This window comes from Semicossyphus pulcher, unplaced genomic scaffold (assembly GCF_022749685.1).
Source record: "Semicossyphus pulcher isolate SPU_LCO1_2020_fin unplaced genomic scaffold, fSemPul1.0.p SCAF_8, whole genome shotgun sequence".
Lineage (NCBI taxonomy): Eukaryota > Metazoa > Chordata > Actinopteri > Labriformes > Labridae > Semicossyphus > Semicossyphus pulcher.
Genome location: NW_027211759.1, coordinates 6756673 through 6782006, shown reverse-complemented (window position 1 = coordinate 6782006; position 25334 = coordinate 6756673). Strand labels below are relative to the sequence as shown.

At 42.1% G+C, this 25334-nt stretch overlaps 1 protein-coding gene across 1 annotated transcript in view; it reads right to left on the bottom strand.

Moving 5' to 3' along the window:
• Positions 1–614: 614 nt before the first annotated feature.
• The window catches only part of cftr (CF transmembrane conductance regulator), a 35989-nt gene continuing 11269 nt past the window's right edge, over positions 615–25334 (bottom strand). The window contains exons 8-27 of the mRNA XM_069685898.1: positions 24895–25141; positions 24716–24808; positions 22348–22524; positions 22035–22226; positions 16658–16752; positions 14848–14934; positions 12830–13616; positions 12618–12743; positions 12497–12534; positions 12018–12304; positions 11845–11924; positions 11611–11761; positions 9241–9468; positions 7727–7827; positions 6608–6841; positions 5885–6040; positions 5394–5483; positions 4458–4630; positions 3486–3591; positions 615–3032 (exon numbers count right to left, since the gene is read on the bottom strand). Coding sequence (XP_069541999.1) covers positions 2817–3032; positions 3486–3591; positions 4458–4630; positions 5394–5483; positions 5885–6040; positions 6608–6841; positions 7727–7827; positions 9241–9468; positions 11611–11761; positions 11845–11924; positions 12018–12304; positions 12497–12534; positions 12618–12743; positions 12830–13616; positions 14848–14934; positions 16658–16752; positions 22035–22226; positions 22348–22524; positions 24716–24808; positions 24895–25141 — 3664 coding nt within the window. The 3' untranslated portion in view covers positions 615–2816. The remainder of the gene's footprint in view (positions 3033–3485; positions 3592–4457; positions 4631–5393; positions 5484–5884; positions 6041–6607; positions 6842–7726; positions 7828–9240; positions 9469–11610; positions 11762–11844; positions 11925–12017; positions 12305–12496; positions 12535–12617; positions 12744–12829; positions 13617–14847; positions 14935–16657; positions 16753–22034; positions 22227–22347; positions 22525–24715; positions 24809–24894; positions 25142–25334) is intronic.

Below are 25334 nucleotides of genomic sequence, written 5' to 3'. Positions count from 1 at the left end.
ACATACTTATGGTTACAATGCCAATAATAGTGAGAGACTAGTGTGAAGATTAGCAAAATAAATATATAAATAAATTAGCGAGAGAAGCAGAGTAATGATAAAGGCTGAGGTAATCGTAATTGTAACAGTTGAAGTCAACAGGTCTACTATTAGCATTAGCAGCAACAATAATGATACTATGGGGAAGGCTGATGTTAGTAGTTGTTGCAGTCGAGCAGGTCCACAGCAGCAGGTGGTCTGCAGCAACAATCTCCAGGAACCTACAGGATAAGGGAGCACGAGAACTCCCGGGAAGATATGTGGTTAGTAATGTTAGTGGGACCAGAAGATACAGAGTTAATGAGCTGCAATAATATGACAGAGAGAGAGAGAGAAAGAGAGAGAGAGAGAGAGAAAGAGAGAGAGAGAGAGAGAGAGGGAGAGAAAGGTCATGAAAAAGTTGTAGCAATTGGTTGAATTTGCGGGAAATTGCAGGAACGCAACATCGCAACTGACTGACAATGGGTCCTTTTTAAAGAGAACACAGTTTGAATCGCTGAGTCACAGAAAAAGCAACAAACAAACACAAACAATTGATGCACTCCAGCATTTACAAATGACACAACCACACCGACTTCTCAAAATCTTTAGTTTTACTGGAAATATAGTTGATTGAACAAATACATTTATACATTTTTTGGACATCTGTGTCCCTTTCCTATGAGTAAGAAACAGCTTTGTTCTTAATTTACTTTGTAAAAAAATCTGTCATCACAGTTAACATATCAAAGCATATCTCCTCAGTACCTTACATTTTTTTGCATCGCTGCTTTACAAAACTATTATTAAGTATGAAAGAAGCAACACACTCTTCCCTCGGCCTAAGAAAATAAAGTGAATTAGAAGAGTCACAATCGTTTCCAGTTTTCGAGGCAAAAACAGATTTAACTTGGAAGATAATAAAAGAAGGAAAATGTTAAGTGTTTGCATTTTTTACAGCAGCGGCTCTGAAAAAATAGACTTTTTTTCTCAAATAGAAAATGTTTCTCTTTAGTTCATCAAGAAACAGACGGAAAAATCAAAGTAAAAAGCTGATTTGTTATGATGATATTTTACCTATACTTCATTTTATGGAGGAAATGAGAAACAGAAAGTGTTCAGCCTTTGATTATTTTGCTGTTTCCTTGCAGTGGAAGCTGAAGAGTACCTCAGGCTGTCTCTAAAGTGCATTCAGATAGAAAAATACGGGAATCTGAGTCGTCTCTTGTTAGTCGTGTCAGCCATCAGCTTCATTGTCCCTGTAAGTGTGTGTGTGTGTGTGTGTGTGTGTGTTTAAGGCAGTGGATTTCCTGCAGAGTCAGACTGACAAACCAAAAGTACTAAATTAAATATTCAGAAGACACCTCAGCGTAGTACACTTAAAGCCACTGTAGAAGTCTGACTCTCAGCTGCTAAAGTCACTGAAGAAGCTTTTTAACAAAGCTCTGATCTACGTTCATCCTGCAGGATCGACCGATTTCCACATTCTGTTTATGTTTTTGGCAACTTGCAGCAGATGTAGGTTTGTACATAAACTGATATGGGTCTGTTACAAACATATCAGTATTGGCGTATATGTTCTCCAAAATGTCCTTCATGTAGTTTGTACAGCAGAGATGCTGGTCCGCACCACGATTGGTTGAGCCAGTATAATAATGGTATTTGTTTTTAAAGTGATTTGTTTATAAAAGCAGCCTTCTGAGTACCTTTGCATAATCATATCTGTGCAAAAATCCACATATAAAGAGATCTAAATGTCACGCTAGCTATGTATACTTCATACATGTATGTATATCGTGTACAGGAGAGAAAAGCTTCAGTATGATCTAAAGCGAGTCAGACTTCTACAGTGGCTGCCACTTTGTGCTCTTCTTTGAAAGAATTCCCTTATTTCAAACTGATAAAACATGTTGTTCAACAATCGTGCAGTCCATGCTTTTTTAAAGCAAATACAATTTGGAAACTTTTGAGGATTATTTGAACTGAAGGACTCTAAAAAAAAACAAAAAACTCCTGACTGACTGAAACCTACAAAGGCACTGAAACGGTTCAACAACGACAAAGTGTCCAGTTAGTCAGACTGAACCACAGTCTTGCTATTATGTGCATTATTGGCACATTAGTGGCTCATCTTGTTAGCGGTGGTTCCTAATTCATGGAGGATTCCATCTTCCATGCTTGTGAGGTCAGATCTACCCTGCAGCACGTACACACACGTGATCATTATTATTTTCTAATTTTGTGAATTAATTTACAACAAAAGCTTCAATATGGGAATTTGCTGATTCATGAGTTATTTAGCATCTGTCTTACAGCCTCTTATTCAATCTAAATTCACCTTCACACAAATGTTTTACTCATATCGTTTCTTCACTTGCGGCTGGGTTGCAGTGTTTTGCACACTTGTAATATGAAGATCCATTTGTGTAACTTCAGCCTCCACATTCTGCACCGCACACACAACTCTTATTCATGGAACTCCTAAGCTTTTTACGCCGGGCTGTTAGCATGCAAACATGAGGTTTTATTCGATATATTTGTTGTATTAAAATGACCAAGTCTAAACAAGGCAATATTGTTTAATATAAATATGAAGGGAATTATCTTAGTTTAGTTCATAGTTTTCCTTTTTAGTGAATTATGATGATAATGGTTCTAAAAAATACCTCAAAATTGTCCAATAAGAGCTTAAATCATAAGTATCAAAACACAGAATCAGTCCCTGGTTTCGTCCATGAGGGTTACAGTTAAGTGTGTGTGTGTGTGTGTGTGAAGTGTGTGTTCATGTGCCTGGCCGGTTAGAGGCGAGTGTCGTGGACTTCGTCCTCGGCTTCCTCCGGTAGGGATGAGATCTTGGCGGTCTGTGGCGGCGCCCTCTTGCTGGAGTTGAGTCGGTGAAGCGTGGGGAAGAGGCGGAGCCGGTCGGCGGGGCTCATGGCCTGCTTCAGGTGACTCGTCTCGTTCAGCAGCTTCTGGATGGAGTCGTAGCTCTTCATGGAGCTGCCCTCGATCATCTTGACGAAGAAAAGTTTGTTAGTAGAGTGTGTTTGCTTGCATGTATTATGTATGTCTAAATCCAAGGAGCTGTGGAAATACAGTGATCGTCGGGGCTGTGATGTGAATGCTGACTCATTCTGAATGTTGTGTTTGCACAGAACAAAGTGAACCTTCCCTCAGTACTGAGTTACATTAGGTGCACTCTACAACCACAGCAATCAACACCCAGCAACGTGTGCGTATGTGGTACAGGATGCATCGTCCTAAGTGTAATGAGTAATAAGAAACTGCAGAATTTTTAGGTGGAAGACAAACATCTTTCAGGAAGACAGCCGGATATGTTACCCAGCACAATGACGTCAAAACGGTCCGAAAGTATACAGGAAGAGGGCCTCCTACACTCCTGAGCATTAAAATGTTGGTGAACTTTCTGCACAGAGTCCAAAATCCAAAATGTATTCCAAACTTACCAGGAAAGACTGACACTCCAGCAGCGGCTCCACTCTGTGTTCCGATAGGATGACGGTGCAGCCGGAGAACGCATGCTTCAGCGTCTTCCTCAGGACCTGCAACGTTCTGCTCATGCACACAAACACACAACCCATCCCCATCGTCATTAACATCATCATCATCATCATCATCATCATCATCAAAGGCTGTCTCTCTCTGCTGCTAACACATTAGCTTAGCGTTCTGCTCCTGTTGAGGCAAACATGAAAGAGAAGCCAGCGTTGGCCTCAGGCTAAACTAGATTGCTCATTATAGGCTTCATTTACAATCATGACCCTCCTCTGCACATATTGCTACACACACACACACACACGCACACGCACACGCACACACACACACACACACACACACACACACACACACACACACACACACACACACACACAGAATTACAGAGTCAGATTTGCTGTAAGCACTCTAGATTGTCCCCATATGCAGTGACAGGATCGCCACACATGTTGGACGCTGGGATCTCAGGGTGCCACAAACACTCAGAAAATACACACAAACCCTTGATGGCTTTCAGGTTTCAGCTGGGTTTGAGCAGCAGGAGCCATCTCATAGTTCCCTATTAGCCCATTAAAACACTGCACCCGAAAAATCCAGGCTCACAGTACATACGGCACCAAGAGTCAGAGGTAGCAGGCTCCTTTAACATGCAACCATCTTCAAGTTTGGGATTATTGGATTTCAGTTTTTGGATCGGGGGCACAAACAAGCCAAAAAGTTTCTTGTCTTAGCACGACAAATAGTTTGTCATGCTTTAAATCGTTGAAATGATGTTTGGAAACTGCATCACGTTTAAAGTGCAGATCATCTGTTTGCTATAGATTTGACTCAGAGAGGCTTTAAAGCTGATGGTAGACCCTATGTTGTACTCAAACACGCACACCCGCACACACATCTGATTTTGTTTATGGCTTAATACTGACATGGGGTCAAGGTATGCGGAGGGTTCGTCCAGCAGCAGGATGCGGGCCTTGCTGAGGATGGAGCGGGCGAGACACAGCAGCTGTTTGTGTCCATTGCTCAGCACGTTGCCTCCGTCCTCCAGCTGGAAGTCAAGCTTGTCTGGAAACTGCTCGATCACCGACTTCAAACCCACCTGAGGACACACAGGGCAGATCTTACTTCAGACTATACTCATTAAACATGAACAATTAGGTGACCAGACAGTTTCTCTTCTACCGACACTGCAGATTCATTGAAATACTTCACTGAAAAATAAGCATAAAGAATTCACAAAAAAATAAAAGTACATTACCACTAATTAAAACTAATTAAAACTTTTTCATTTAAATAAATGTCTGTTAAGTCTCTATCTATCGCCGAATGAGGTAACACAAGGGTGATTGAGCCTATGGCCCACTGATGAAAGCCTTTGCATTTGCAGTATATAGTATTATTACGGACTGAGTATCTTTGGCGACAGTCACGGAAAAAATCAGCGGCCCCCAGTTAGTGACGGGTTTTCCATCAGCCAGCAGTGGTTGGTCTGCCAGAGAGGGTAGGCGGAGCTAAGCGGCTGCTTTTCTGGTCTCTGCAAGTGTTGCAAGTAAACAGTAATCTACTATGGCTGAACAAACAAAGAAAAGATGGATGACTACAGATACAACTTCAAGAATAAGTGAAAATCCAAAGAAGAAGAAACAAACTCGACGCTCAGATGAAGCAAACAGTCTGAAAAGGAAAGCGAGGAAAATCAAGAGTTTGGTTAAATTGGGAAGGGTGCTCTCATAATTACCGATTATCGTCAATGGGTGGCGCTCAAGAGCACGAAATTGAAATAATCGAGATTGTATCTTCAACCTCCAACTGTCTGCAAGAGCAGGGAAAAGCTAATAGTAATAGTTAAGACAGAGGCTCACCTCCTCGGCTACCCTCCACAGGTCCTCGTCGCTGTAACGCCCATGTGGGTCCAGGTTCATCCGGAAGGTTCCAGTTAAAATGAAGACTCTCTGTTGAAAACAAAGCAGAAAAAACACTTTTAAGTCATGATATGTCCTGTAGGATAGGACAAAACAACACATGGACACATTAAGTAGGTTAGAAAGTCGTTCTTTAGATGGAGCCTTTAAGTTAGTGATTTCTCTTGTGACCAATCCTGATATTTACAAATACGTTTCACCATAAAATACACCCCATTTGAAAAGTAATCCACTACCCTCAAAAATGACTTCTCTGAATTTTACAAAATCAATGTTTGAAAAACTCTTTGTTTCAGCTCTCTTTAAACTTTTTAATCCCCTTTCTTCCTCCCTCGCTGCGCGACCAAACAACAGATAATATATTATACATTCATACATCATGTTGTGCATGTCACGTGTCTTGAAAAGTGGCTCAGCAGTCGTAGACATACCTGCGGCACCACTCCAAACGCCTTCCTCCAGGTGTGCAGGGAGACGGAGCTCCAGGAGACGCCGTCAATGGAGATCTCTCCGTCCGTGGAGGCGAGACGCAGCAGAGCGGAGAGCAGGGTGCTCTTCCCTGAACCTGTCCGACCCAGCAGACCTATCTACACACACACAACCAGAACAGACACATTTAAAACTTTCAATTTACTCATTCATCACCATGTTAAAGTTCTCTGTTGTTTTTGTGTGCATGCATCTGTCAAAGCAGTACTGAATGTATCTATACCATTACAGGACTTATAACACTTTGAATGCTGCCTTCAGGTTATTAGGAGTCTAAAAGCTCACTGTCCTTTCTTCTGCGGCCTCTCGGCAACAATTAGCCCATTTATCAGGAGGCCGTAGAGAAGCTAATGGGACAGGGCTAAAGTGCAGACACTTTCTGAGCTCTGCTGTCCTCCAGGATTCATTATGAGGAGCTTATACAGACTGTAATTACAGCCAGCAGCAGAAAGAGAGACAGAGGCAGTGGTCAAATATGACTTTCAACTGTATTTGCCTACTGCTGGTGTATTTCTTCTCCTAATTAAATGGCACAAGGTACTTGAAATCCAGTACAAAGGGGACATATTACAGATATGAGTGTATGTAAGACTAACAGGTACAAAAGGTTTTTGAATTGCTCCAGCAGAGGACTACAGCCTGTTATGTGGCTGTATTGTACTTACGCTGTGCCCTCCGTCCACAGAGAAGGAGATGTCGCTGAGAACGGAGCGCCCAGCCTCGGTGTATTTCACAGTGAGGCCCTGGACGTCCATCTGGCCGCGGTTGGGCCAGCAGTCTTGGGCGTGTGGGTTGTCGATGACGAGGTCAGGGCCTCCTTTACCACTGGATTTCCCTGGTGGCAGCAGCTCCTCCGACGGCAGGTCGATGAACTTAAACACCCGATCCACAGAACGCATCTGAGAGGAGGAGAGAGAGAGGTTGAGCTGTAGGTCACTAGGAGTTACTCTGTAAAAATAGAGTTTACTCTTGTTCTCAATGGAGTTGTTGAGAAGGGAACTTCAGATGAGAAAGTCTTTAAAATTTCTTTAACTATTTCTGTTGCATGTGTGACGTCCACGGTTGGCTCCGGCTGTAACTCTTGATTTTCCTGGCTGACGGTCGCTTTCCTTTTCAGACTGTTTGCTTCATCTGAGCGTCGAGTTTGTTTCTTTTTCTTTGGATTTTCACTTATTGTTGAAGTTGTATCTGTAGTCATCCATCTTCTCTTTGTTTGTTCAGCCATAGTAGATTACTGTTTACTCGCAACACTTGCAGAGAGCGGAAAAGCAGCCGCTTAGCTCTGCCTACCCTCTCTGGCAGACCAACCACTGCTGGGTGATGGAAAACGCGTCACTAACTGGGCGCTGCTTGTGATTTTTTCTGTGAAAGTCACCACAGACACCCAGTCTGTAATACTGCAAATGCAAAGGCTTTCATCAGTGGGCCATCGGCTAAATCACCATTGTGTTACCTCATTCGGTGATAGATAGTGACTTAACAGACGTTTATTTAAATGAAAATCTGCAAGATTACTTTAATTATAAACTACATTCTGTCCCCTTAAACTTCACCTCATACTGTACTCATGATGTCATGATGATAGAAAGTGTTGAGAATCAGAATCACAGATACAAGGAACGTTTTTGTGCTTTAAAATAAACTTAAATAAAAATCAAAACATCTTCTAATATTTGTGTTTGAAACACTTGACAGTCTTGGCTGGCCGTTGGTTGTGTGGTATTTAATTCAATTCATGCCCTGCAATGATGAGAGATTTGTGTGTGTGTGTGTGAACTACATACCAGTCCGTCTACAGTGATGCTGGTGATGACAGCCCATTGGAAGGTCCCCAGGATGAGCATGGCCAGGGCCACAATGATGCCAACCTCCCCTGGTTTGTCCTCTGCAGCGTACACACACACACATAGACACAAAGCCACACACACACTCATCAGTACAGTCCAATCACAGCTGCTCTCTCTGATGTCAGGTATTTCAGCTCTGCTTCTGGCTCTATTGGAACCTAATGAGCTGTGAAATGACCCCGTAATCAGCTCTCAGCATAAACACAGACTATGACGCAGCAACACATGTTTGTACGTCGGTGTGTGTGTACTTGTGTTTCCCATTTTTTAACCAAACACACACATGCTTCCTTCTGTACATGACATTTTATCCGGTGGCGTTCCAGCAGTTTTCACTGTCTGTTATGATCCTGATATCTGACTCTGCACACTGCAGCACACAGATAAGACCGGAGCTTCTTCACTCAGTGGAAATTATAAAGTGTTTACTAACTGACTCACTGAAAGTTCACCGTGTTCGTTCCTCCCTCCACTACGTACAAACTACTGCAGCTGCTGCTCTCATTACCTAAAAGGCTCCACTCAGGTTTGCTGCAATCACAGCTCATGCAGTTTTCTCAGTTTCACCTCATTTGGATCATAAATCTCTGTTGTCATAAGATTTATTTTCATTATTTGTGTTAAAGGGTCAGTTTTCCCCAAATCTTCCTGAGTCACAGATAGAGTTGGTTTTCTGGGCTCAGCTTTTGCTCACATCTGAAACTTCTGCCTTTCTACCACAACCAGTGTGTGTTGTTTACTATGAATAATTCACAGACCAGTTCTCTTTGGGACCTTTCTGTGGTAGAGAGGAGGCTAGTCTGGTTGCAGTTTTATCTAATGTCTCAGTGCTCTGAGCACCAAAAGCAAAATTCTTTGACCCTGATTCTGGGGTCATGACCTTGAACTGAAATATATTAAATGACACCACTGCCTAAGCGACCTCTTCATTTAGTGTTTAGGATTTCACTGACTCACTCTTAAGAGTAACTTAAAGGTGCTACATGAAATTTCAGTACATGCAAAAAGTCTCCACTGACCCTTGGCTAAGCCCCTCCCTTGAGCGGCCACTGTCCAATCCTACGTTAGCAACCGTAACTAGGCGCGGGAGGCCTGTCAAGCTTTCAGAACAAGGAGAAATGCCGAAACGGCGTGCATATGGAATCTGCAAGAGGGGTGTCATATTTTTCACTTTTCCGAAGCCAAAAACCTCACTTGCAGCTTAGATCAATAAAAACTCCTTTGTTTGCTCCAAGGTAAGATGCTAACTAACTTGGCTAGGTTAGCATGTTAGCAAACATAGATGGTTGATTATTAATTATAAGTTAATCCAGATCCAGTGTGTGGATCAAGCCCACGATATGCGTGCAATATCCTGACGTGCTTTAAACTAAATGAAAAAGTGGGATAATTTAGTTTTGCTAGCAAACATAAAACATATCAGATAGTGAAAGTTAAGTCCCTTCACTCACGGTTGGTTCCAACAGCGATGAAAGCAGCGGCGGTGAAGAACAGCACGAAGATCATGTCGCATCGAAAGAGGAACCACCTCAGCGTGGCCAGGTAGTGGAACCAGGCGGCTGTGTGAGTGTTAAGCGCCTTGTGGAAGAGGGTCTCAAAGTAGGTCTGACGCCCAAAGGCCCGAATAGTCCACAACCCCTTCAGCGAGATGATGAGGTGGGAGAAGATGGGGCTTCGAGCTGCAAGAGAAGGGACAAATATTGGGACTAACTGCAGAATTGGCATTGCAGACGTGACAAGAGGCAAGACAGACAAGGAGCAGGATAGCAGAGAAGCTAATTTCCTATTGCTACAGGAGGCTAACCAGTGTCAGATGGAAACTGGGACAAAAAACGTCTACCATTGTTCTACAAGCTGTGTGGAAAAAGAGTTTGATGAATCATTTATGTGCTGCCTTTTTCACTTGAAACCAGATTTGGCTCTGCGGTAGAGCTGAGAGGGAGTCACTTTATTAGTCATACCTTGTTGTTGACTGATTTCGACCCTCTATAGTGTGACGTTATGTGGGAAACATCTTTGGCATCTCTTCGTAATGTAAAAGGAACAATGCTGCCAAAAGCCAAAGAATTCTTCTAAACATTTTCGTGACTAATGCACATAATATTCACTGCATTATATCTGACGTGCTGCTGGTTACACCAGGATGGGGTTAAGGGAAATCCCTGCTCAGCTCATCTCTCTGACCCCAAAGTGCTTTCAGCAGCTCCGGAAACCTCGCTGTCATCACCAAACACACATTCAGTGACAGAATCGAGATCAGAGCAGGGAGCTCCAAAAACACAGAGTGGCTTCTTTGTCAGCAGTCCACTGATCTGTTGTCTTATTCTCTGGTTGTCGAGAGCTCTGCAGACCTGTTGGCTTCAATACTATGACTTCTTTACTGCAGTGTTTGCTGGAAGTCTCATCTCTGTTTAAAGATTCTGCATACAAATGTAGAATCTGTAGGCATTAAACTGCATCTTGGTATTGGACGTGTTCTGGTTTCCGCTGGTAGTGTGTTTGTTGTGCCTTCATCGTCTGTGTAGTATTGACAAATCACGTATCAGCAGGCTTTGGTTGGATTCAGGAAAAACAGTCTGTGTGCAGGGTGGAACGTAATCCACCGTCATGCCATCCTGGCTCCCGTCAGCTGTCGTCTGATGCCGATTTAGGTTTTTATTCATCTCTATAGACAAATATCTGCACGTAAGCTGCTAACAATCCGTTCTTAAATGTTGTTTCTCAACACCGACTCCATTCTCGCTTCTCAAGTTTCTAGTTGGACTGTAAACAATGCAGTGCAGGGAAAAGGAAGTCTGGGCTGGAAGTCCTTTATCGCTGACTGCTGGCTACACTGGTAGCACCGAAAAGGTGTCTGCACTCCCAGAGGCTGTAAAGCTGTCAGACGATAGCAGATGGGCTCGGAGATTACTGATGGTGCAGCGTGAAACAGCCACCTGCAACCTGATCAACTGTTGCAACAACCCACCTACTAGTTTATAAAGGTTGTATGAAAAGAAAGAGAAAATATTGTAGTTTTATTGTAATTAAATTTAGTTTTTTAAAGCAGCTTTCTTGTGACCCTTCTCATCATTGCAAAACAATATCAGCACTTACTATTTCTGAAACACACCAATCATAATAATTCTCTCTCCTTTGGATTTTAGTTGCAAACAATAAAAATTGTCTGATGAGTAAAAGCCTTTAGAAATGACTGAACTGCCTTCACTGGGACGTCAAACTCTCAGCTGATTGGAGGATAACGTTCATGTTATTTCCCCTGCCTCTCTTCCTATAAACTGATCCCGCCCCTCTGAGGCAGCCCCTCCATCCTCTCCTTCGACCCGCCGTCATGTTTTTGTTCTTTAGCCTGACCTCCGTCCCTCTGGCCCCGGGCCATCCACCAGCTCTGCCAGCTGACGGGCAGTTTTGATGACTGTGGCGTCTGACCGCGATTCTGGCTTCCTCTGTTCACTCTATTGGGGTTTCCTATCATGTTCTTACTTTTACTTTTACTACTGTTCTTAATCTCTCAATCTCATATTACGTTGTGAAGTAGAAGACAAACACAAAGGCAAACTTGTTCATCTTAAGGAGTTCATTCTCTTTCTCACTCTTTCATTCAGCTTTCTATTTTGCAAGTTGGACTATCAAAAATAATAAATGGACGGAGATATGCAACTGAAGCCCCAAATATTGCCTGTTGCCCCCAGAGGCAAAATCCTCACATGATAACCGATGGATTGCAGGATAGTTCTGTTACCTGTTCATACATCATCACGATGACATAAAGAGTCTTTGCACTACTCCTGTAATAGTGACAATTCCTCCCCCACTCTCACCTTCAGCCTCCAGCAGCTTGAGTTGCTGTCCAGTTCGTAAGAAGTACTTTCTCAGGATAACAAAGATGACAGCCAACGGGATGGCAGCGATGAAGATGTAAGGCCGCATGATGGACACAGTGAAGATGGCACCCGTGACAATCAATGTCAGCTAGTGGAGGGGAAAAAAGTAATATGGTCAGCATAATTACAAATACTACGTTATATTATGTCATCCATTAAGTTGTTAAATACCTGTATGAGGTCAAACAGGACCAGGGGCAGCATGTCATCGATGGTGGCCATATCCTTGGTGAATCTGTTCATGATCCGACCTGGAAGAAACAAGGAAAAGATACTGTATGACAACATTCATGACATTTATATTTTCAGTTTGTTTATAAAAGAAAGAAATCAGAGAAAATCACCTGACTTCATCGTGTTGAGCACAGCCATGGGAGCTCGTATTACAGCGCTGAGCATCTGCTCATGCAGCCTTTTGGACACAGTGAGTAATGTGTGCACTAATGGGAGACCCCTGAAGACTCCCAAAGCCAGCACGCTCTCTGAGGTGGCCACGTAGATGTAGATGATGTAGTAAGCACTGGTCGGCGTGACGATGACTGCCAAGTGGACGGGGGGAGACGAGGCGTTGGGGTGCTGCTCGTCGATGTAGTTGGGAGAAGAAGGGTTGGCGCCGTCCCTCCAGATCTCACTGATAGAACAGAGCAAGGATTGAGAATGAAACACGGACTGAATTTTAGTCCGTAGCCCTGCCAGTAAGGACATGTGTAACATTCATTTATTGTAACATATATTGTGTTTTTTAAATGTTGACTTGTATGTGAGAGAAAATATATCGAACATGCTGTTTTATTCTCGAGGAAAATGAAAGAATTACACTTACTTAGTAATGAGGAAGATGCCAATGACTGAACCAGCGACCTTTAAGTGTAAAGAAAAACACAAACCTGTTTTTGTTAATTATATTCGCATTATAAAAAATATATAAATTGTGGTGATTTTACCTCAATGATGAAGATGAAGACGATGAAAAGCAGGACGTAGACTAAACTCTTGTTGGAAGTGATGTAGCGTAGATATGTGCTCCATGAGGTAGTTTCAAAGATGTTCTCACGTTCATCAAAGCATTGCTGTGAAGAAACAGAGACAAAATCAAGTACATGTTGTGGGTGTTTCCATCTTGAAAATAAAGCTGACAAAAACAGTTAGATTCTACCTCCATGTCTTCTTCATCCACTTCCTCACTGATGTCATAAACGCTGTCCTTTGACAGGCGGCGAGCGTAGATGTCCAGCTCGGACGCCAGGTCGCACTGCGGCGTGATGGACAGCTTCTTTCTAAAGGAGGACTGCATCTGCTCTCTGCGCTCCTGGCCCTGAGAGTTGGTGATAAACGCCAGGACAGACTGGCGTCGCTGCCCGTTGAGGTGCTGCAACCCATGATGGTACAAGTTGCCCCTGGGGAGCACCTCCTCCACCTGCTCATCCTCGGGAACTACAGAGAACTTCCTATCAGAGAGTTCCCGGACTCCGTCCTCAGTCAACGACTGGGGAGCGTTTGCAGTCTGTTGGGAGTTTCCGATGAAGGAGAACTTGCGAGCAGCTGCCAGCGGGCTGAGGATGAGGGACTGTTTGCGTTTCTCTGGGTAGCCATCACCTCCAGGATGGCTTTGGGGTCCAGAGACTATAATTGGAGGTGGTGGTTGGCGGAAGGACTGGCGCATTGGCTCCGGGCCCCGAAAGCCAGCAGTTTCGTCGATGGAGACCCTGCGGAGGGTTTCGGTGAGGATGGAGCTTCGTCGCTCGGCGTTGATGTTATCATAAGCTTCCAGGCCGAGGAGGAGGGAGCTGAAGTCAGGGCGCTGCGCCTGCAGCTCAGAGAAGGTGCCGTAGAAGTAGCAGTCTCCATTGTGTAGCAGTAGGATTTTGTCTGCCCGTTTGAGATGCTCCAACTTGCTGGTGACCACGATACGAGTCTTGGAGGCCATTAGTTTACAGACGCATCTGTGCAGAGATACAGAGAATGAGAGACTGAGAACAGGCAGATACACGTTTACATATAACATTTTTTAAACCGAGCCAAATAAAAGGGATCGGCTGCTTCTATAAAAAACACAAACAACTACTGCTTGTGCTAATTAAGCGTTTAAGAATATGTCATAATATACTTCTGTATTGCAGTATTACGTTTCTGATAGAAAAGAAAGAAATACGTTTTTTTACTGATGCAGGAAAATGTTATTTCATTTGCTCAGATTTCACAAAAAGTAGATCTATGGTGTTTAAGGAGCAGTCAGTCAAAGCTGGTGTTCTCTGTAATCAATAGAAGCAATAATAATTGAAATTGGCGCCATAGCTGTGGAGAAAGTTGTACAAACAGCTCGTGGTTTCACCCATTCTACATTCCTACAACACCCAGCGTGCATTGCGCCCCTCCCTCTGAAAGGAACGGCCCAGCGAGAGACGCTGGAATGAAATGCTTCCGTTTTTGCTGCAGGCGATGGCTCAGAGCGGGACGGAATCCGAAATATGACGAGAATATACCGGTGGATCGTCTAAAAAATCTTCAGGTCTGCAGTCTACATTTCAAACCTGACAATTTTGAACGAGACATGACATCGGAGGAGGGCATCCTAGATTGAGGAAGTGTAGTTTAGCGAGCTCCCTGGCCTCCGCCCGATGACGCGTTTTACGTAGTCTGGTGGAGGTTTTCCAGGGCCCATTGGAGAAGCAGATAGAGTCCAATAAAGGCACAGAGCGAAAAAAATGTTTCTACCATAATGGCATCAGCTCCCCATAATAGCATGATGGGACTGAGGTTGAAAATCGGTGAACTGGCCCTTTAATGCTACAGGGACTGTAACTCAGATTTCATACATATGGTAGTGTGTCCTTTGTACTTTGATAGGTTTCTTGAAAATAGTTCTTTCCACAGTATTTACACGTGTCGAATCACAACATACTTGCCAATAAGCATCCTTAGTGCTAACTAAATTTTCATTCAGCAAAAGATGTGTCAGCTTCTCCCTTTGAAAATTGTTATCACAAAGATAATTCCCTTTTGCACAACTCCCATTTCCTGAGAAGGTTACAGAGTGATGACGCAGCCGTTACTCACAACAGTCAACCCCAGTGTGCCTGAGACAACAAGAGATAACCTTGACCGTGAACTTAAGCTTCAGCTCCACCAGCCCCCAACTCCTCCACATGAAAGAGTCTCTGTTAGAATACACACTTCTCAAAGATCTCTTTCTCTGTCACGATGTCCAGGTGGGTGAAAGGTGCATCCAGCAGGTAGAGGTCTGCGTCTTTATAGACGGCCCTGAGGGAGAAAACACGCATGAGAAAAAGTGACGTACAGAGAAAACAGTAATGATGAGGTAAGAGAAAAAGAGGAAACAGGGTAAACAAGAGAAAAGGGTGTAAATGAGGAAGTCGGTTCCAATGGGAATAAATCAGTTCCAGTGAGTATTTGCAGTGATGACAGCAGGAATGAACCTCTGAGTGGCGGCAAATTGATGCAAGGACACTAAAACAATAAATATTGCATGGGAAGATGAGAGTGTCTGACTACACACAGGTTTAATGGAGTAATAAAGCTCAGCTCAGGCCATAGACAGCACTCGTCTTTCAAATGTGAGACTATAAAACACAATGTTTAGCTTCTCTTCAGGCAGACTCTCAGATTAGAATGATAGATGATGGTTTTCAGCTTTGAGCGGTTATGATTATGTACAACAGAGGCACGATTCGTTACACTGCTGGGAACAATTACGTTAATTTGAAATATGGCCAAACATGTTAAAATTCTTGTAAATGTTATTTAAGAGATGTTTCCATTGGCCAACAGGGTATAGAAATGCTTACAATGGAAGCGCTAGTGAGGATGATGATGACAACCTTGAGCGGTTTATGGTCCTGAGATTTATGTTTCAAATGTTCTCACTGAAAAGATCAGAGATAAAAATTGCAGAAGTCAACATGCATCGGAAATAAGGTGCTGCTGTTGAATGCTTCCGTCAGGGCTGATTATATTTTAGCCCTTTAGCTCATTCTCAAATTAAAGGGAATTAAATGGTTATTTCTGAAGCACGCCTTTCTTGGCTGGTGTTCTACGGCTACGTTGACACTACAAGCTTTAGTGCTCAATTCCGATTCATGGCTCTGATCAGATTTTTTTTCTTTGGCTGTTCATTTTGAAAATGTGGCCAATATCAGATAGCAGTGTGAACTTGGTTTAGCTCAGCGCTTAAAATCGGTGGCCATATACAGAGGCTACAGTCCTCAATGTGGCGGCCCCGGGTTCAACTCCCGCGTGTCATCCCCACTCTCTCTTCCCCCATTTCCGCCACTATCCACTTTCCTCTCTCTAAAATGAAAGGCATAAAAAGCCAAAAAAATAAATAAATAAAAGATTGCAGTGCGAGCTAATCACGGTCTTTAACTGACCCGCATGCACAAAAGAACAATAACAAAGACTGTATGTAAACAAACATGGGTGCCATGGAAGTCAGCGTCAGGAGCCGTCTTCCATATTTATATTTACAGCTTGACTACCACCAGCGCAGAATTGTGACGAATGTCGAACAAGAGTTAGGTAAAATCTGCATGAATTCCGATATGACAGATATACATGCAAAAACTTTGTGTGATTTGTGCTGTTCACACTGTCACGGAAAAAAACAGACCTGAGTCACATATGAGCAAAAAAATCTGCCACATTTGTCTGCAGTCTGAAGGTAGAGCAATCCCAAAGCTTCTATACCCTTTAGTCATTTAGACCCCAAAATAGGTAGATCAACTCTCATTTCTCATTTCACGTCGAGCCATGACACACCACAGATTGTAGTAAACAAATTGATTAACTCCCACAATGCTATATTTAGATCTTAATCGATTAAAGGAATGACTCACATTCTTTTTTTTCAAACAAAATAGCTTCATAAACAGTAATCATCACTCATCAGCAGAGGCGGGCTGGTGATGACATATCAAAAGGCCTGAATGAGACGTGCTGACAGACGCTCAGGTGTGACAGGAAGTACCTGGCCAGGCCGAGGCGAGCCCTTTGACCGCCGCTGAGGGTCACCCCTCCTTCGATGAGGAGAGTCTTGTCTTTCTCAGGTAGCAAGGCGAAATCCTGGAGAGGAAAACAAAAAGGTCAGCGGGTCAAACATGTGCATGCATGGTCACTTTTTCTATAACAGCAAGAGGAGCTGTGTGATACCAGACAGCTTGATAGAAAGGTGAAAACACATTAAGACGATGAAGACAGTCAAACCATCTCTTTACCACATCAATCACACATTGTTCTGCGTAAGTGTATCAGTTTCATGCTGACAATATGAATAAAGCTGAGCTGCACTACCACTGTGCTAAATGTAACAGTTACTGAATCTGGCTCAATGTTTGGAGATGTACTGTAAGAACAAACTGTATCTTCTAATTCTGATAACTCTGGAATGAAAACACAACATTATGACTGGGCCACTAGGATGAAGGGTGAGGCACACGTTGAAAACCAGCAGTAAAACTTGATATTATATTTGCAATATGCAAGGTTGCTATATTAAAACAGCAAAACAGAGCTTTGTTGTGTCTCCTTGATGAGAGCTTTTGAGGAGTTTTTACAGCGTGTTTAAAGCGTGACATATGTAGGCCATAGGTTCTGAATTAAGGCCTGTTGTCCTTGCAAAATGTCCAAATTTTCTACGTTGAGACTCCTAAATCATTTTTAGGGGAAGGAAATGGCTGTCGACCTGTCACATTATGTTTAACTAGGTGTTTAAATGTATAGTGCATAGATCGTTTATGGGATGCAAACTTCGTGATTTTTTCCAATGTGTTCTGGGCATGGAAATGCAACAGTTTTTGACTAGATAACACACCACGGGCAAATTGAAACAGTATACAATTTTTGTACCAAGCAGACAGGAGAAAATATTGTCATTACCAATAAAATCACAAAATAAAAACGAACAAAAACACAATAAAATAGGCAAGAATTTCTGTTTTAGTGCTCCTTAAGGAGTCTAGATTTATTAAGATGCATAAAAGATGTGTTACTTCACCTTTTATTGGACCTACACCTTCAAAAGAACTAAACAAGGGTACATGTATCTTTATGGGATGCTATGTCAGTGCATTAACACATCACCAAGACACAGTTCAAAACATGACTTAGTGTCAAAATTCAAACCACACAAAGAGCACAAACCACAGATGGGATAGGCACACGAAGGATGTCACAAGTAGTAGAGTCATGTGATATTTGATAATGAAATAGACGCCCATACCAATAAGGATGAAGTGAAAGCACAAGTTTATCATCGTTAAAAACTTCCTACCTTCTTAACGGCAGCTTCCGCCGCTCCTGACAGGAGCGCATAGGGGATCAAGTTAACATGTTGTTTAACAGCTTGTTAAATAAGGCAGCATAGTAAAAAGACATGTTGTGAGTCTCACTGTGAACAAAAAGCACCTGCCGGGCCAGCAGCTCGAGACTGGAAGAGGAAAAGATGGGTTTACAGTGGGTAGACCACCCACGGCAGTCTGTCTGGTGCTTCAGGGGGCAACAATAGTGAGGAATTACTGTCTGAAGCCCACTAAAGCCCTCGTCTCTGTCTGGAGGAACCTGCTCTAGTCGAGTCAGGGTTGCCTTGGGGATTTTGTCCGAAAAGTAGAAAACCCTGTGTGCACTTTCTCTCCTTATTTTAAGTCTTTTCCAGCCCCTTTAAATGATTGGTAAGACAGAGCAATGAGAATGAGTATTAAGAATTGGCACTTGGTTGCCTCAACTCAAAATCAACTTAATGTTTACACTTCTGATCGCTATGATAATGTTTTTTTTCTCTGCCAAAGCCAAAATAAGAGCTTGGTAGCAGAACGCTCTCTTATCATGCTTGTCGTACGTTGGAATAACTACCTGACACCACCAGTAAAAAGGCGACAAACATGTCTTGAGCTCATGTATATGAGAAGACAGAAATACATTGTCATACATATCTAACTGCTGTATGCAGGACTGTTATTGTTGTTTCACTGTTTTAATCTTATTTCAAGTGTCTATTAAAAGGATGTTTTTATGTTGGAAGAATCTTACGAATAACAGAGTTAGGGTGAAAACACTCACTTTGATTGACAGGTGTTACACTGCAAAGATTATAACTACAGCAACTACTGTTACTCATGTTTGTTTACATAACAAGTGTCAACAATGCAGTTTAAGATCCCAGTAAACAATAATTATAAGCATTTAGCTTTGTTGTCCTAGTTTTAACCTGTGTGTCTGTTAATTGTATGTAATATTACATTTTCAGTGCAATATCAGTTTTAAAAATCATATGAAATATTACCATATTTTGATTATTTTCTCATTATTTGGCCTTTTTAACAGTGGGACAGAGGTTAGATGGGGGTTAAAGAGAGGGGACTCAGCCCTGATGGTATGCACTTCACCAGGTGAGCTACCTGGGTGCCCCGAAAACAGTTTTTTCTATTACTTTTTCAATATGATTGACAATATAAGTTTTTATTATGTTTTCAACATTATGTGCGGTATTAGTTGTTATTACTTTTTCAATATCATGTGCAGTATTACTGTTTATAACTTTTTCCAGAACAGGTACAATATCATTCTTTTCAACTTTTTCAATATTGTTTGCCATATTTCTTTTTATTGCTTTTTTAATATCATGTGCAATGTTTCTTTTTATTGCTTTTTCAATATTGTGTGCAATGTTACTTTTCAATATCCTTTGTAATATTATTTTCTATACTTGTTTGGCCCATTTGTCTCACTTTTATTGTTATTCTATTACGCTTTAATGTTAGAACTCTTTATAAACGCTCTCTTCTTTATAACTTAAACCTTGTGAAAATGTTGCCTAACAGTATTTATTATATAAAAAGGGTCGGTATAGTGAGCTTAAGTTTCAGAGCTTAATATATTTTCTTCTTCTTTTCAACTTGATGCCTCATTTTACTTTATTTCTTTCTCTGTGCGTTATTTTTTGGAGAATTGTTATAAGAACAAACTTAGATAGAAAGATTTAAACACACTATATTTATTTTATAAATATCTAATGACATCCTAAAAAAAATACGACTACTTCAGACAATGCATCACTGTTTAAAATTGGGCTCCTTTGAAACTTTTCGAGGCTGTTCTAAAAAAGAACCTCACTTAAAGCACACAGGAAGACTTCCTGTCACTCTTGTCATTTCCATACAGCACACAGCAGATCTGACAATGTGACGCCGCTCCTCACTGCTTTTGTTATCCCAGTTTTGTTGACGCCTCACGCCTCGTGTGTTTCACACCACCCTTTAAAGACAAAATGGAAGCTGTAGGTGGAGACATCAATATTGCATGCCACCTTTGTTTGCTGTGACAACATGTTGTGTTTTTGTCAAAACCTCCGAGCACTGTCAAGAGCCACAGGAGATGGCACATGTGATGGTGTCACGTACTGTTAAGGTACTGCAATGATTTCAGTAAATAATGCTGATACGGTGTATTTCAAAAATTTACATAATTAAGAAATACAGATTTATCAACATTAAAAAATATGGTATACACATGCTCCAAATTCTACTTGTGGATATTTCTAAATGTAATAGTCATATGCTTCTGCTTTAATAAGTTAATATTGAAACACAGGCCTGACAGTCCATACAGTTCATCTGTGTTGTACCGTCTGTCACTGGGAACCAACAAGCTCATATTCCATCCCAGTGACATAACCGGAGATTTCCATGGCAACAGAGGAGACATTATTCTACTGAGGGGTCGTCACTCAACACTGAGGCTAATGAGTGCACAAGTGTGTGTGTGTGTATCAGTGTAAGAGACAGAGAATCTGCAAGCATGTGTGTCTTTGTGTGTGTGTGTGTGTGAGGGGCATAATGGGTGTTAATGTGGAGTGGGGGAAACCTGAACCTTCTTGATGCTCTGTAGAGACTCCGAACAGACGACTCAGCAGAGCATCAGTCCAATGAAAGAGGAAAGACTTGATAGGGAGGCTGGCAAAGATGAATGAAGCAGAGAAAACTGCTCTGAAATATAAAGAAATATTTAGTGACTTTTTCATAGCAGTGCATATTGCTCCTATACAGCACTGCTTTATCGTGTCTCTACATACATTCTCTACATAAACCCCAGGGCTGGGAGGGCTACTTTAAAAATGTATTCCAATACAGGTGCTAATAACCAGTAACGTAATCCAGATATCACATTTTTAAAGTAACGTAACCGATTACTTCCAGTTAGTTTTAGATTACTTCAATACTAAATCTGCAAATAAAGACAAGAGAAAATAAATGTAAATACTTTTGTAATGCGTTTAAATTAATAGCGGTAATTATGCACATTTAAAATGTACTTTAAGTCTGCTGTTCACACTTCTTCACACTCAAACTTCAAATAAACTGCCATAAACTTGTTGCAGTCTGGGGCTTGTGTTTTTTTACCCACACCATCCCGGCCGCAGCCATCACCAGTCACAAACTATTTTTCAGTAGTAGAAGAAGACGACAGGTTAGCTAACATTTTTAACTGGAATTCTGTGCAGCTGACGTGAGCGGTTGGTCGTACCTGTAAATGTTTCTTTAAATTACCTGTCGAGGTGTTGTGAGACTTGTGTGTCTTGTTGTGATCTGTGTCTTAACGTGTGTCAGACGGACAGTTTAGAAATGAGACGCCAGATGTTACAGAGCATCTTTGGTTTTATATCGTCTTCATTCTAAAATTGTGTTCCTGCTAGTAATCCCCATTTTTAATAAATGTATCTGTGATCTAATTACCTCATGTGTAACGCCGTTACTTGTTCCTCCTCAAGCCTGAATAAACCCTTTAACTCTTCTTTCAAATTTCTTGGTTGAAACAGTTGGTGTGTATCGATGGATTCCAGTGGTTTCAAGTTTTTATGGTTGAACGAAAGTATCTGAATAACTTTTTTAACTACTGTTGTAACTTGATCCACTTCTGTTGTTTGACCCTTTTGATAGTACTGTATGTTCCAAACACCCATATTATCTCAAAATGTGGCTTAACACACCATCTGTACATTCAGTATGTTTCAAATACTTGTGCTTCAAACATAGGGGTATTTATTTGAAGCTCTTTGACTATATTGACCACATTCCTGAGTAGATTGTGCCGTACAACAGGAGTATTTTGAAAGGATTGGGAACGTGGCTACTTTGGGGGAAACATTGACTCAATGTGTTGATTTACCACCCTGAAAATAGAGTCTTGGTAGAGCTCTTTTGCTTTAAGGGGAAGTGGTTGTATTTAATGTTTTTAGGTGCAGATGATTTATAAATTTTGAATGTGCAAGAGCAGCAAATATGGTTAAACATGCCTACAAATGATGTAAGGAAGTAGCAAAAGGGATGAATAATAGGATAAAAGGAAGGTACCTCTTCCAGCTGGCAAGCCTTGATGACAGAGGTATAGCGGTATTCGTCATAGGTCAGGCCAAACAGGATGTTGTCTCGAATCGTCCCCGGCATGATCCAGGAAGTCTGTGGTGAGAAGGAGATGCGTCCGCTGTGTCTGATTTTTCCCTCCGATGGCACCAACTCTCCCAGGATCATCATGAGGAGAGAACTCTGGAGGAAATAAGTGAAACACTTTGTTCTATAAATTTTTATTCTAAGACATTAAGATGTTTCTCTCACATTGAGCAACCTGCAATAAGTCAGCATCGCAATAAACGCCTGGATGACTTACCTTCCCTGAGCCAGTGGATCCAGCCACAGCCAGCATCTTGCCCTTCTCCAGGTACAGGCTGATGTTTTTGAGGACAGGTGTGACGTAGAGGTTAGTGAAGAAGAGGCCGGCGTCACCGTTCAGGTGTCCGTTCGCTTTGTTCTCTTGCTTGATCTTCTCAAACAGCTCACCAATGCCCTGCAGAAGAGTGCAAAAGGAAAGTTTTTTTCTTTTTGAACAAATAAAACAATACAAATGATCCTACATAATCCATGCGTTACTGCTTCAGAATACTTTAACTGTACACTTACAAAACTTTAACAACTTTAACAAACACTATTATAGCATGTGTAAGTTGAAAACATTCTGTGTGTATATGTTTTGTGGTTCAGGGGTGAATGAGTGTGTCCATCATGCTGTGTTTTCAGACATCGACACCAGACCAAACTGCTATGAGAAACAAGAGATACTCCAAAGACAGAAGAAGCCTCCCAAAGTCTCACAATGGCTTCATTTCAGCTCATCTGTCAGCGCCTCTGTAGAGATTAACGGCTGACACATCAATGTTAGAAAAGGGGAAACTCTGCTTGACTCGCCGGTTTAATCATTGACCCCCCCGTGACATTTTATGGGTCACCGTTCCTCTAATGCTGGGACTCGGGCCGTGGTCTGTGTACGTTTGTCTGTGTAATTCTCATTCTAATGAGCTGACGTAGATGCTGTCAGCTGTAAAGAAAGGCAACACCCCTCCCATTCATCTGCCAGTGGCACATTCCAGGAAGAGGAGAAGGCAAGAGGAGAATCTAGGAATTAGGTGATGAACACAAGCCTTAATCTGAAAGGGAGAGTCAGAGCGTTCCCAGCAGAGGCAAAGTTTGGTGACGACACTCAGATAATTAATTATGCAGAGGGACAGTCGGACCTTTGTTTTCTCACGGTATTGGATGGTCAATGAATCACACCTACCTCTGCCTATAGATAAGGTTTATACTACCCTCTCCCTGTGATGGTAAAAACTATTACACCTGTAATGCATGTTTGATTTAGGGTTTGTGTGACTCATGAAATATGTCCTGCTCTCTTACAGTTAATGAACTACAGCCCGACTTATACAACTTATACTGGATGTTTGGGGAAATTGTGAGTCAGATGATATTCTTTTATTTGTAGTTTTTGCCATATGGTGCCCCTAAAGTTTATTAAGTGCAATTCACTCTCACCAAAGATTGCTCTCACTCTTTTCATTCCTTCACCAGAATGTCTGTACTGAGAATCCTGTGCTAAGACCAAGGCAAGTTTGGCTTCAGGGCTTTCTTCAGGAAATCCAGGCAGCGAAAAGTATGCTCTTCTTATCAGTCAGTCAACCATCAATATGATCATGAATCTGTTGTTCTAAGTAGTGAAATAGTAGTTTTAAATATCTCAGTTTCATTCTCTTTGGCGGCACCTATGGCGATAAACGATAAGTGTGGGAGCACACTTCTTAAAAAGTATTCTCAAAGTCTCTCGTTCACCAGTCTCCGCTGAAGTAACTATGTCTAGTATTTGCTTCTGCACTTCTAAGCACCCCAATGTAGATGTGCTGTAGAGGTCTTCACTGGCCCCTCGAACCCAAGGCCCAAGACCTGGCCCGGGACCCCTAAAGGTTCAATAGCACAAAGTCAACTACATTACAGTACAGGTCAGCTTTCATTCTATTACTGTCCTGTTTCTCCATATATGTAATACCTAAGTGTATACAAGTAGACCCTTGAGCTGTGCAGATATCAGGAGAATCACATAACAAAAGAGAATGTTCTCAAATCCAGAGCTATTAGCTATTGAAAAGGCAAATATCCGCAACGTCCTGCCTGAGTTTTACTAGTAAATATTTAGAACCAAAGAGCGCTGTCCTTAAAGTGGTAATCTCGAAGATCTCAGTTTCCTTCTCTTTGGCGGCACCTATGGCAATAAACGTGAGAGCACACTTCCCAGATATCCAGACAGTGTTGCATGTGTGACGTCCATGGTTGGCTCCTGTTTTTCTCACTGACGGTCGCTTTCCTTTTTAGACTGTTTGCCTTCATCTGAGCGTCGAATTTGTTTCTACTTTTGAAGTTGTATCTGTAGTCATCGATCTTTTCTTTGTTTGTTCAGCCATAGTAGATTACTGTTTACTCGCAAGACTTGCAGAGACCAGAAAGGCAGCTTTATGTTTCATTAGCTCCCTACCCTCTCTGGCAGACAAACCACTCCTGGGTGATGGAAAACGCGTCACTAACTGGCCGTCGCTTGAGATTGTTTCCGCGAAAGACGCACCAGACACCCAGTCTTTAATTCTGCAATGAAAATCTTCGAGATTATCACTTTAAGTCTCACATTTAGCCTCGACACACAGAGGTGAACAAACCTCATCCCAGGATGCAGACACGTTGACCAGCTCCACCTCAGTGGTGGTCAGGTTGTACTCCAGCACTCTGTATTCCTCCTTCAACAAGAATTCCTGAAGACAAATAAACACAAGCAGGTTAATCAGTGTCAAACACAAACTAGTATTAAGTTCTTCTCGATAGAAGCTGTTTAACACACCTCGATCTTCTTGACCAGCGCCAGAGTGTCGTACCACATCTGGATGGATCCTGGCAGCTGGCGGGTCAGCGTCATTCTGAGCACCATGCAGTAGGAGGCCGTGGTAAAGATACGGCGCAGGATGATGCCCTTACTGAGCGCGTGCGGCACAATGGCAGACACGATGACCAAGATGGCGGAGAAGAAGTACGCAGCGCTGTAGAAGTAACGCAGAGAGCCAATCTTTCTGGTCAACGTCATCTCGTCCCTGAAGATGAAGGGAAGTAGGATACAAGAAAGGAGTAAATACAAACACACATTGCTCCTGTAGTAACATCAGATTCAGTTCATATTTAGGAGGATCTTTCATGGACCTGGCAGGTATTTGTCTTGCTTATGTGTTTTTGCATATTGTAGTATGTTACAGAACATTGCTGACATTAATTAATTGCATTGCATAA